Raw genomic sequence first — 13,487 nt, 5'->3', positions numbered from 1 at the left:
GCCTATACCTGCCATTGATGTGTGTATGTGTGTGTGTGTGTTTGAGTGTATGCTATTTTTTCAATGCAAAGCTCACCCAGGAACAATGGCCGACAGCAGAGTGAGTTGCCAAACGGGACACCCGTTCGAAGCAACTTTTATTTTGGACGCTTTCCCAGGACCTACGACTAGGAAGTTCAACACGCCCAGCAACTTCGGGCCCAAACTTCCAAAAGAACGGTTGTCTACCACCCCTACACATACATCCCGCTGTCCAAACCCGCCCCACCAAACATTGCACTGGTTTACACATTCGTTACCGTTTCTACTTGCAAAAGACGAGCATCCTCTGTTGCTGGCGCGCTCTTCTTTCCTTTTGCAAATGCACACTGGTTTTTTTGTTTTTGCTTTCACCTCGCTGGCAGATAAATCAGGATGCACATGATTTAAAGGCGACAGGAGAAAGATCCGGTCCGGGAGAGCTCAACCACGCGGCACGTCTCTGGTCCCGCTAAGACTACTGGCTCCAGTCTTGCGCCCGTAAGCAGTGGGCGATAAGATGAAAACGAAAAGTTGGGCTCCGTTCCAGCGCGATCGAAAATCGCGAGAAGAAATAAACGGAACCTTCAGGCGGGTGAACGATAACGACAGCCGTACATACGTAAATGGTGATCAGATTCTTCTCCCATACCGATGCCCTATCGATGCCGTTCGAGGCCGCACCAAAACCTCCGACTCAAACCAATCTGTGCTTTTCTCTGCTTCTAGAATACTTTTTCTTCACACACACAAAAAAAAACGCATGTCGCTTACGACGAGCACCAGGAAGGAAAATAAAAATAAAGCCTTCCTTTAGCGCACGGCGCATCCCGCAATGGCGCCAATGTGAAACTAAAGTAGTTATTTTGTCTCACCGTCTCGATGCAACTCGGTTTGCCGTAGGGTTCTCCTGTTTTTTTGTTTTGTCTTTTCCACGTCTTCGAGTGCAAAAACTTGCAATCCACTTCTTCAAACCCACGCCGTCCCACACAGTGTGTCTACCAGGGTTTGGTTACCGATTTTTAACTGGCTGCACTTGATTGTGAAATCGATCCCTTTTCCCGTTTGGCTGTTTGGTAAACAACTCACGAACTGCTTTGGTTGAAAATTAAATGAATTCAATTTCAAAATTCATTTCCGAAGCGAATTATCTGGCGATTTCTTACCCGTTATTCCAGCACTGCAATTGATTCGTGCTGAAAAATAATTTCATTAGCATCGTTTTCGCTTTCGGAAGTGCCAAAAACCTTTTATTTAATTTATTTGAAAATAATTACCACTGCACGCGTCTTCTAGCGTTTATTACAAACTTTCTGCTTGCGTCATTGTAAAGCCCTGAACTAGTAAGACAAAAAAAATGTCACACGAACGAACCCTAGTAATCAAATAGACATCTTTACTATCAACGACCGTCTGGAAAATGGGCTGACAGCGTTAGTATTTCGCTCCAACAATTATAGGGCTAAATTATTTCGAAAGTTACACCCCAACAAAGTGTCGCCTAAAGAGGCGATACACAGATTATGAAGGAGAAAAGGTGGGAGAAAGGAAGAGAGAGAAAAAAAAGCGTCGTGATTAACAATTCCTAGTTACGCCACCCATCCTGCGCCACAAACTTCTAGCGTGGGCTTTGCAAATGCGATCATAAAACCACCGCCTCCTTCGCCTCTGGTACCGCTCCGGATGAGAAAAGTTGCGATAAAAAGGTACCCCCGTAACTTCGTCCCATCACACTTTGGCTGTGGTTCCAAACCATTCTCCACGGGTTTCGATCGTTTCTGGAAGCTTTGAAATCAGCTGCAAACTTTCAAAACTTAATTTTAAACATCGTCGGATCATGGTTTAGACGTTGGTGGAGGGTGATGGGTTATGAGCAGCGTAATGACTGTTGTGTCAGAGAGAGAGAGAGAGAGAGAGAGAGAGAGAGAGAGAGAGAGAGAGGGGATGCAGTTTACGATTTTATGACAGTTTTCCCCGGTGTGTGTCTATTGCTTGGGAACGGAAAATGTTCCAAGCATGCTTCAACATGCTTTTCGTTGTTACTTTTATTACGGTTACTTAAAGTGAAGCTTAAGATTTTAATGGATTGATAGCTATTTATAACAACATTTCCAGATAGGGAGATGTGTCAGTGCACTCTATAATCGTTTCACAGCATAAGAAGTTCACGTGTTTACTATGTAAGGCCCCATGAGACACATTTAGATAACAACACTGGAAAACGCAGTACATTATAATGTTAATTTCTACAAATAATTGATCGTACTTCAGATCATCGTTGCTCTATTGCACCCTAGGTACACCCAAGCTAAAGTTTGTTGGAGTGTCTTTATGTGTGAGATGACAAGAATTTATCAAAGGTCTACTCTTTTGAAACAACTTATCTTCTTGTAATCGTGAGGAAAATGAATAAGGTAGTTCCACTTGGCAAAAAAAATCTGCTTCATTTTATCAACACTAACGCTTCCCTTCGTAAGCAACTTTTCAAGGAATTTATTCTGTAAAACTTTAAAGTTTCAATTGTACCTTCCCTGTTTTTCCCTAAACACAGGACCATAACAACGATGACCCCGATCTCGGGTGTTTATGTAACATTCTACTCATCATAACATCCTTTCATCGACCTACTCGCAGCACTGTTCTGCGAACTCTTAAATATTTATCCGTGAAAAGAAACTGTTTGCGTAACAGCTGTTTCACCGGTCGGACGGATTGGACGAAGATTTGATTGAAGGAACCTACTTGTTGGATCTTTCCGTTGTTTTTGTTTTTTCTTTTCTTTCTTGTTTGTACCAACAAGCAAATTTGATGGCATAATAAATCGTACCGGCAAAGGTTGTGGTAACGAACTATCCTTCAACCCAACCACCTAAACCGTTGATAAGTAGTCCACTAATCATAAACCGTCATAATCTTGCTGCGACAGTCTCGGCTACCGCACTGACAGCTGCAACTGCAACCGACAGTTCCCAGTGCAGTGCAGTTTGATCCTTATCGTGGCACTATCGTTTCCTGCCACCGAAAGCTTTGCCTGTAAACAGCTAATTCTGACCGGCCGGTAAACTACCACATCTGCCGGAAGCAATATTTATTACGATTTCGCGGCCAGAATATTGATTTCTTGTAGCAAGCACTTCTACCGTCCGTTCAATGCACTAGCTGCGAGGGGCTGTGTGTGTGTGTTTGTGTTTGGTTCTTTGGACAAGAACTGCTAAGAGTGTGAGTGTGAGTGTTTTTCTCCTCCTGCTACCATGCTTTATGACTCACCAACTCATCACAATTCGTCATTCAACTCGTAACACAAGTAGTGGTTAGCGCTGCTACCGCTATTACCGCCACTTCGGCTGGAGCCGATTCGATTTTTCTTCCATTTTTGTGTACCCCTTTTCCGGCCAACCTCACCGTGTTCCCCGCTGCTTCAATTAGATTCAACCAAAAACACAACACACTCGCCTCGGAAGCAAACGATCAACCGTCGGTACTAGCGTGTGAACAATATTCATTATTCATGATATGGTCCAACACTCTGCCCCGTTCCACCTCGGTTCGGCTGTTTCTTTTCCTCCTTTTTTTCTCGCTCACACGTGGCATCATCCCATCAAATGATGACGGTGGTGACGACATCGCAGCCATATCGTTATGAGAGAGGGAGCGCGGCGAAGCCGTAGACATTTTCATTTGCGCTAAGTAGCTGAAAATATCCTCAAACACCATCGCCATGAGGTTTCGTGAAACACTGTTGGGGGTTGTTCCAAAATACAGAACAACAAACCACGCAGCAATCGAAAGGCTGGCGAAGAGTGCCAACGGGAAGTATCCGTAAAGGGGAGCTGTCCAAATTGCGGTCATAAAGCTGCCTAGTGGCACGATTGATGGGTACGTGATGTGGCACGTGGAGTTTGGCTGTGGTGTGGGTTTTCCAGTTATTTACCACAAACGAACAAACGTGTGTACTCGTTCACACATATACATATGATTTTAGGGGGGGTAGGAAATAAAGAAGGAATGTAAAAAAAAAACATGGATGACCCAGAGCGGGACTGAAGGGATTTTTTCGTGATTTGATTTATTTCTCCACTCTGATAAAATCCCCATTCTGGCGTCCGGAACTGAAAGGGTGAATGAGTGAACGGTGAGAGCATAATGATGAGAAACGTGATAATGCTGTGGAGGGCATTACACGGGACGTAATTTGTGTCGACGAACCTACCCAGCGGGAAGCGACTGTTGCCATTTACAGTGTGACCTGGGAGTAGTCCTTAGCTGCAAGAATGTGTATTTAAAAACAAATCCTATTCATTACAGGCATTCAAGGTGTAACAATTTATTTAATGCTTTTATCAATTGTCCCTATTGAGGTAGAGGATCGTCGAAAAGTCAATTCAGCTTCACAACTGCGCCATATCATTATCCCTCTCCCAACCCAAACACCAACTCACGCAATTTCTTTCGAAAACTTTTATTATATATTACTAAATAAATTGTTTCTTTCCCTAACCAGCTTTCCAGCTTCAACTGTAGTGTGTTTCGCATTGGACAGCTCTACAGCAGATCGCCAGTGATCATCACCTTCAACATTGTTCCCGCAATGGAACGCCACATCCAAAGTCCTTTCAAACTATTCCTTTTCCAAAAATAATATTCCCTCCCGAACAAGCACACACACACCATCGCAGAACAATCACCTATACGCTACCGGTACGATTGAATGGCACTCAAAACTGTCGGCTAAACGGTCGGCAAGATCGACTGCTAAACCCATCCACCCATCCACGTACTGGCATTAGACAAAACAAACATACCATATCTAACACGGTGCGCTCCATCGAAACCGAGCCATTTTATACGTCGCAACAGTCACCCAACACAAAAGGATCCCGTGTGTGGCGGGTACGCGAGATTTACTAACCCCGGTAATGTTTATGAAAATCTAGCGCAGGACCAGCGCATCTTGCAGTTGATCGATTCATGTTGCAGGAATTGAACGATATGAAACCTATACGCTTGATAGACATTTTATCGATCAAAAAACAAAACGGGCAGGCAACGAGGCTAGAAAATTTAAACCCCCATTTCGGAATTGTAAACAGGTACAGGAATCTTCAATTTTTATCTTCTTTTTTTGCCTCCAGCGCTACTAAACGTCCACATATTTTGCAGTAATTTCTTATACAAAGTTACAACAAAAAAAAAAGGGACGAGTGGTCCAGTTGAAAGGACAGTGTTAAGATTAGTTACGAACCGTACAGCTAGCGGTAAAGGTGGTAGCCCCGACGTCAGATTTTTATGAAGAACACCCAGCCAGCCACAGACACAAATACACAGAAAAAAAAGCAATTGCGTACGCTTCTTGAGAGATACTTTTTAAGTACAATTTTTGATATTCTTTTATCGTTTGCTACACGTTATATTGTGAGCACTGTCGATCGACAGGACAGGGGATAGCAAGCAACAACAAAAGGACAATATGAGCGGATTGGAATTGAATGGCGGCGGTGTACCACGGTCCGGTATCTGATTGAACAATCGTGCGGTTGTGGTAGTACTTTTTAGTTAGAAGATATGCGAATGTAACAGACAACCCCAGACACTACCCAAAAAGGTAAGCTTAACAGGGGCACGTATCGAATGCGATTGAGAGCGGAAACGATTGCGCGTACCGTAGCAGTTGTGCCTAGCTAGCAGTAATATCATTGAAATCATTTTTTATGAATGTTGAAAAAAAAGGGAACGAGGACAGAACACTTCCGAAGCACGAGAGCAGGCAAACGGGAAGAGAAGAAGTACCTTTACCATAACAAGACGCTGATGCAGGATGTGACTAATACAAATAATTATTCTTACCAGTGGAGGGATTTAGCAGTAAACGACGACACTGCTTCGACACAGCATTCGAGTGACGTGTGAAAACGTGCGAGCGCAGCGAATAAGTAACATTATGCACGATTTCGAATGCACGTGGCCGCATCTTTGACATTACGTTACGCACAAGGCATAGGTTTCTTGCCGGCACGTGTTGTGAGGCTTAATTTTTGAAGTCATATAAAGAAACACATTCAATCACGTGAAAATGAGAACGCGTGCGTGCTGCCCAACAACCAAACGAAAATCATAGACAAACAATATAAACATATAAGCTAACCGAATGATAGAATCTACCGATGTTTGTTTGTTGATAGAGCAAAGGTAAAGCAGCAAAAACAAAACCCGTTTTTTGGACGCACATTTCCATTCCAAAAAACATTTTTAAAAAAGCAGTGAAAAAAGGGCCCGTTACGCCATCCATCCTGGGAGTTTAATGGCTATAGCTTAATGGTGCTGCCGATCGATGTTTGCTAGTAGATGGTGGTACAGTAGAAAATTTAAACTTATTGTTGTACAATGTTACATTTTGTAAGTAGCCCCGTAATGTGAGCGTACGTGTAAAGGGAAAATCATTTATCCTATCACAAAGCGAATACAAAATCTCCCCCCGTTGCATGTCCTTATTATTATTATCATGTTGGTATCGATCGGTAACGGTTTGTCATACTTTTGGTAATTGTTTTATACGAACAGCAACCGGTGTTGGTTGAACGCACTTAGGTTAGGTTATGATGCGAGATTATCGTGTGGGGAGAAATTAAAAGCTAACTTAACCCCACAATTTGTACGCTGGGTGAAATCTGTCAGAAAGGAAAAAAAAAAATTTTCATTTGCTAATTTGCACTATTTTTAACCTTTACAATCAGTCTTCACAGGCGCATGATGGGAATGATGTTCTACCCTGGCTCTCTGTAAAACTATACTGTATACCCGGTATGCCTCTCTATGTGTGTGTGTGTATAGAAACTACCCAAAGCAACACTAATCACTAAACGGTAGCTGAATGTTGTAGGAAACGAAAAAATTGATGGAAAAATATTACGTATACTTACTGTAAGCTTCATGCAACTAGCGGGCTTAACTAATACCGGCGAAAGCAGGAAACGTACTTCGTGAAAACCGTGTTTTTTTTTCTTCTATCGTTTACTCCTCCGCGGGGGAAAGTAAAAAAGCTTTGACTGTGAGTGTCTGTCTGTTTTAAGAAAGATAAAGCTGCTAAGAACTGTGTGTGAAATTTACCATATTCGGCCCGTGTCCTGTTTAAACTCTTTCCCTTACAAACACGCACACAACGCGCTGTCTTCATCTCCCGGTGTCCCTTCCCTCTTTATCACAGCGAAACGAAGGGGTGTAACGAGTGTAGGGTAGCAATCTAAAGAGGGGAAACTCAAGAAGAACAGCTTTCCGTGTAACACATCATTCAAGCACACTTGTAACAAAACCCACTCGATAGTCTACAGTAGTACATTAGCGTCAACTAAGGTTATATAGCTAGACAACCCAAGGTGGGGCAAGATTTTTTCTTACCTCCTTGCAAATAAATAACTTCAAACAAGGATACACAAAACACACAATACCACAACCAAACACTTACGAACACACATACACATACACCAGATCCAAGATACTTACTCAAATCCAACACCTAGTGCACCGATAAGCATTTTTTGATAACTGTCTACAGAGAGAGAAACAAAAAGCAAGAGATAAACGATCGAGAAGCTCGCCCTCCCCCCAGGAACCAAGGAGGGTGTATCTATGTGTTTATGTAGCATAATGCTCCTGCGGCAACAATCTTAACGATAAGCGTATATTCAGCGTCAGTGTCAAGTAGTAGTACTCGTTGTAAGTGTCTTTGCTGAAGCTAATTCAATCGCCAAAAGTAAACCGATACCGTCTTACTGCGTAGCGCGTTGCTGCATGTATTGTCATCCCCATTATTCCCGCTACCCGATGTGCAGTGTGAATTGAATCAGCCAGTCTTGCTGGGGTAGGGAAGGTACGAGTTGCATCCGTATATGTTGTAAGCGTATAGGTGGTTTACTGTACTGTGCTAGTATCTATTACAAATCAGCCAATTCCCATCCCATCCGAGATCCCCCACTATCACCGGCGAGCCGTCACACCAAAGCCGAGTCGTCAGCTGTCCAAAACCAAATAACAAAATAACACATAAACGTTCACGTACGAAAGCTGTGTACGCGTCCCACCTTCACCCCCGAGTAGGCTAGCAGAAACCAATCTACGGAACTTGTTCTACCAAGAAAAAGTTATCCGGCGCTTCTCTGTTGCTCTCAAGAGCTTTGAGAAGCAAATCAACACCAACCGGGCGCTAACAAGTTTTCCCACCCCCAAACCCACCACCATCAAAACACGCACACACACACACCTGCTTCCGGCTTCCGACCTCATCATCGTCGCCATCGCCGTCGTTATTATTGCTGTTATCATTGTTGTTGTTATCACTGTTGTTGTTATTGTTGTGGATGCGACACTGCGCCATCGTTGTCGCCGTCGTCGTTGTCGGTGGTGGTTGTGTTAGCAGCAGTAGCCGTCGTAGTAGTAGTAGCGCGCACCCCCCCTAATCGACAGTGCAGTCCGTGCTGGTAAGAACGCAAGCGCAAGATGTATGCAGCAGCAGGTGGCGCCTCGCTGGCGTCACGCCAGGCGCGCAAGAAGCAGGCCCAGCAGAACACAAAAAACAAGGCCACCAATCAGCAGATACTGCGGGAGAAGCTAGCAGCGAAGGCGGCCACCACACCGACCAAGAGCAAACACTTCCACCAGCTGCCGGCGTCCTATCTGCGGGCACCCCATCAGCACCACCGGAAGCTCAGTGCGGGCTACACCAGCATACCCGGCTCGGACCAGCAGCATCCCCATCACAAGTTTGGTGATCAACCCTGTTCGTCCTACACCGGTGCGCCCGTCACCCATGCTCACGGTCCGCACCTAGGTGGTCCGGGACACGCCCACCATCATCACCACCATCATCATGCGGCACCGGGAGGTGTGCCGCATCCGTGTCATCTGCATGGTGCTGGACCCTCCGGACAACCGCCCATCTCGGGAGCGTCCTTTCCCCCAATGCCGAAACCTACCGGATTTCGCGAGTATGACAAGCTGGTACGTCGACAGCAGCTTACAAAGTCTGCCACCGCCACACTACCGCTGGTATCCCAAGCCCAGCAAGATCTCACACCACCGCAAACACCAACCCTCGGTTTTGGAGAGTCGGCAGGTACCGAACCTCACGGTGGGCATCACCATCACCTACTGTTACAGCAACAGCAGCAGCACCCTCATCATCACTCACAACAGCATCTCGATAAGGTGGGCATCTCGGGTCAAGAGGAGGGCGAATGTGCGGTCACGCAACCACTCACACTGCAGATACCGAATGATCCGATCATCATTACCCCTGCCACACCGCAGGCTACACCACCGGGCCGTCTCGGACTGAAACCGCTGGTGCTGACGGATGACGAGGAGGCCCATCCGCTGACCAGCCCAACGCCCGGTGCGCTCGAGCGAAAGTGTAGCGTGTATCGTGGCCGGAAGCTCGATCCGTTCGAGGAACAGTTCTACAACGCGACGACAATAACCAACGCACAGCATCAGCACCATCAGTATCATACGGACGATGTGTTCTTCCCGCCGGCGACCGGCAGTGTGCCGAATGGGGGTGGTGGTCACTCCACCACCACTACCACGCCCGGACATCAGCAGGTGCCCAAGTGGGACTCGGAGTACTACTGCTGTGAGTGTGATCATCGCCAGTACGGTGTGTGTACCTGTGATCAGTTCGAGGTAAGACGCATTCTTCTGAACTTTCTGCAGGATCCCCCAACATCTTCGTAGCAAGTCGACAGGTACTAGCAAGTCCAAAGTTGGTTGTAAGTAGTTGGTCCTATACGTCTCTGTGAGCGTCTTGTCTTGTTTGTATAGAATTGCGTGAGATGGTGTTTATACCAAAAAAATAATCCCACATCACAAGAACAGAGCAAAACATTCTTATCTCAATTATGTCTGCCATGCATCGCCTTTTGAACGTTGCACTCAATTTGCAGATTATCACCGACTTTATCTTCATCTTGCAAATATTGAATATTATGTCTCTTCGACGATTCCGATCCTCCAAAACTCAATTCATTGAGGATACGCTGAATCTTCAAGTGACACAAAACCTCGCCTCCGGTGTTCCATAAGGATAACTTATCATCAAATCGGGGTGTTTTCCTGGGAAAAAATATATAACACTTTCCACTTTACAGCCATTTCACAACCGACCAGATAGCGGTCGCAAAATGCTATCTTAATGCTGCAAAACGATTCCCTCTATCAGCCGGGGCATATTCGCACGCCGCAAAAAGAAGGAACGCTATCAAAATGATAAATCACAATCGCCTTCCTTTTATGCTGGCGTTTATTATATATCTACGAACGTATCGAAACGTTCGCATTCCTTGTGCAAGGGGGCAACGCTTCCCGGTGGAGGTAACGCCTTCGATACCCGGCACTCAATATACCAGAGGCTATAGAATTGTGTGGTCCAGAGGCAAAACAGATACACTGGAAACAATCTTACCCGCTCCTGGAAAAGATCCACCGGGAAACAGCTTGAAGTGGAAACTGCCTTTTCCCTCTAACGCGTCAAGTACAACCGCTGTCAGGAGTGTGGAGGCCGTTTTTATTCGTTAGCGTAAATCAAGCTGCATCCTGTGTACCGCCGTCGAATACATCTTCAACCGATGGCACTACAATGCGCCTCGTCTGGAATCGATTCGTATCGAGCAATATAGAGACCACCTCGCCTTAAAAGCCTTTGGCTCCGTGAGCTCTACCCTCCAGGACGATGCATCGCAAGGAGTTGCGGGGCAGTGATCATAATAACAATAATAATAAAAAAATCGTTTCTCAACTTGCCCTATGGTCGTTTTCTCCACTCCACGAGCGAACCGCTTCGAACAACGGCAGCGAATGAGAGCACGTAATTGAATGTATTTATGCTCGCATGAAAGCATATTATGTGGTATGTAATAAAGTATCATCCCTCGATGGTAAAGACAAACGAGGGAGATGATGGGTGGAAAGGTTACCATGAAGGGGCGGGCACTGGCACTGGCAGACGGCACTCAATTCAAGCCCGGTTGGTGCTTCATTGATTGAGAGCCTTTTGTATGGGGGAAATGATTTTTCCTTTCCTTACCGCTCCTCTTTGTGCTTTCGCAAACCCAAACCACACTTTTACTGCGAACAACAATTCCCATTCGATGCCATTGAACATTCCCATTCCAAGTGCATCGAAAAGGACGATGGTTAGCTTTCGATTTGCCTGCCCATCGGATGGGTTACGAACGGATGGAGAACGTTTTGAGTAGGTTTGAGTTCGTTTAGTTTCATGACGCCACATCACGTGCCCGATCGTGCTGCGAGGGGAAATGGTTTAAGTGCATGTCGATCGGAATTTGTATCAAATTCAGGATGCGATTTTGATAGGTTCAATCAAGTGTTTGAGTACGTTAAACGTGTGCACTTCAAAAGGGTTCAAATTTTGTGATTGTTATAAGAGACGCGTAAATTAAGACCTTATCTTCCAAGTGGAGCCTTTGAAGGTCTCTCAAAGAAGCCTCACCGTGTTGGGTGTTGTCTAGAAAAACATCTTGTAGGCCAAAGAGCCATTTTGTGTACAGGGTTTCGCTATTCACTAGGAGCATGAGTTCTCATGCTCATTCTTGGAGTCGAATCCGCCACTATGTCTTCTCATGTTTAAATTCCAAATAGCAGTTGATCATTTTTTATTTGCGCAGAAATGTTATATTGTTTTAAAGATATTTTGTATCGATTATCATTGACCTCGCCATTAACAAACTATAAAACATTATAAATTTAATTATACAGTTTTAGGTAAATAATTTATATTTACTTTCTATAAACCCTTCACTGGCGTGAAAAGAATTGTTTCTTAAAAGAAGAATTCTCTCACCTAGCAAAGCTTTATCACCTTGTATACAGTAATAAAATACACCTAATTTAAACGAAACTACGGCAGTAACGCCTAAAGCCTTCTGCTGTTTCATTGTCTCCGAAACAAGCCATACAACCTAGCAAACGTCATCTTAAATCAACAGCAGTACAAAACGTTTCCAAGCAGCTGGTTCAACCACACGGAACGCTTCAACTCTGTCCAATCTTCAACAACATAATCATCGTAAGTTTGACCATTACCCACCGAAAGCACATTGTCATTCTGCATTGACCTGCAGGCGCAAAAGGGGCAGCTCGAACTGTACTGCCGTTGATGGTTGAACCGAGCGATAGTAAAGGTACTTATCGGATCGGTTTTCAAAGGTACAAACGGAACCGACCGGGTTGCCTTGCTTACCCGGCTCACCCGATCTGCTCTTCCGGCCCATATTACATGATCCTGACCTGCTGCTGGTCTGCCCGTACCATTCATTGCATTGCCGTTCAAAAGAAGGACCCCTTTTCAATGGTCTGCCGCATGGATTCTGCGATTGCTGGGCGTAGAGCATGCCTGGAAAGTGCTTCCTTCTATTGTTCAACCGAAGCGAAAGTTCAAGCTCTTGTGTAACATTTCGAATGTCCTGTGTCGTCGGTTTTGAACGCTCTTCCTCTTTGCACAAGGGTTGAATAGCTTTGTGGTTGCGGTTTTGCTACTCCGCATCAGGACCACCAACCGAACCACTCGCCACACCATTTCCATGAACGAAATCTAATGAAATGGAAAACGTTAATGCTGTTTCCAGTGGATGATGATGCCTCAGCTCACCCCGATTCAAGCTCATCTTCTCTCTATCTCTCTCCCTCACTCTTACTGCTCAGTGTTTGTTCCTTTAAAGCGCACCGAAATCGAAACAGAAGTCGTTGGTAACTTTTTCAATTACGAACTAACGGCGTGCAGCCTGCATCGATCCGCTTCATTATCGCACGCAAGGCGGAAACGACCTCACAGCGTTCCGCTCCGTTTCAAGCGATCGTTTTGGTTCATTCCCGAGATTTCGATGCAGTTGGCACATCCTTACTGGGTTGATTGGCGAAATCGTGAACGTTTGATGAAGACAGGCCACAGTCCTTTCAGTTGACAAGCTAGACACGAACGTGCGCGGCCGAATGCCATACACTCTGCTAACATGCTAACGAGCGCGAGTTGCTAGCGAGCTGTATCTACGGTGGAAAACTGTTCGTTTGCTTTCCGGGTGGACAAACTTTTCACTTTATGTTTACTAAAACAAACTCATGCCGAACGTGACGCAATCAAGGGTATTAAATATTGCAAGCTGGAAGGGAAATTGTAAGAAGATAACAGGAAGAAAGTAATGTTTATTCTGAATTCGTACAAGAAACACATATTTTTCATGGTGTTTAATAAATTTTGTGGTTATAAAATCCTTCTTGATAATTATTTCTAGACTGGCATTGAATTAAATTTCCAAATTAAATTTTGTTTTAAAGCTCGTGTCTCTCCGTCAACGAAAATGCTTTCAAAATGACGATTGCAAAAGTCGCCACAATATGGCATAGCGAGTGATAGTGATTAATGTCGCTTTAATTACACACACGCGATGGTCAACATTAATCTT

The 13,487-nt window shown here is 44.9% G+C and overlaps 3 protein-coding genes across 3 annotated transcripts in view; 2 read left to right on the top strand and 1 right to left on the bottom strand.

The window, feature by feature from the left end:
• Window positions 1-13,487, top strand: part of LOC126564400 (pre-mRNA-processing factor 17) — a 375,930-nt gene that overhangs the window by 127,965 nt on the left and 234,478 nt on the right. The window lies entirely within an intron of this gene.
• The window catches only part of LOC126565285 (uncharacterized), a 433,172-nt gene that overhangs the window by 304,531 nt on the left and 115,154 nt on the right, over window positions 1-13,487 (bottom strand). The gene's annotated exons all lie outside the window — the stretch shown is intronic.
• The window catches only part of LOC126564059 (uncharacterized), a 59,408-nt gene continuing 54,212 nt past the window's right edge, over window positions 8,292-13,487 (top strand). The window contains exon 1 of the mRNA XM_050220971.1: window positions 8,292-9,693. Within this exon, the coding sequence (XP_050076928.1) occupies window positions 8,509-9,693 (1,185 nt within the window). The 5' untranslated portion in view covers window positions 8,292-8,508. The remainder of the gene's footprint in view (window positions 9,694-13,487) is intronic.

Source organism: Anopheles maculipalpis, chromosome 3RL (genome assembly GCF_943734695.1).
Source record: "Anopheles maculipalpis chromosome 3RL, idAnoMacuDA_375_x, whole genome shotgun sequence".
NCBI lineage: Eukaryota > Metazoa > Arthropoda > Insecta > Diptera > Culicidae > Anopheles > Anopheles maculipalpis.
Note: the sequence above shows the minus strand (reverse complement) of the source record. Positions and strands in the feature narration are given on the sequence as shown.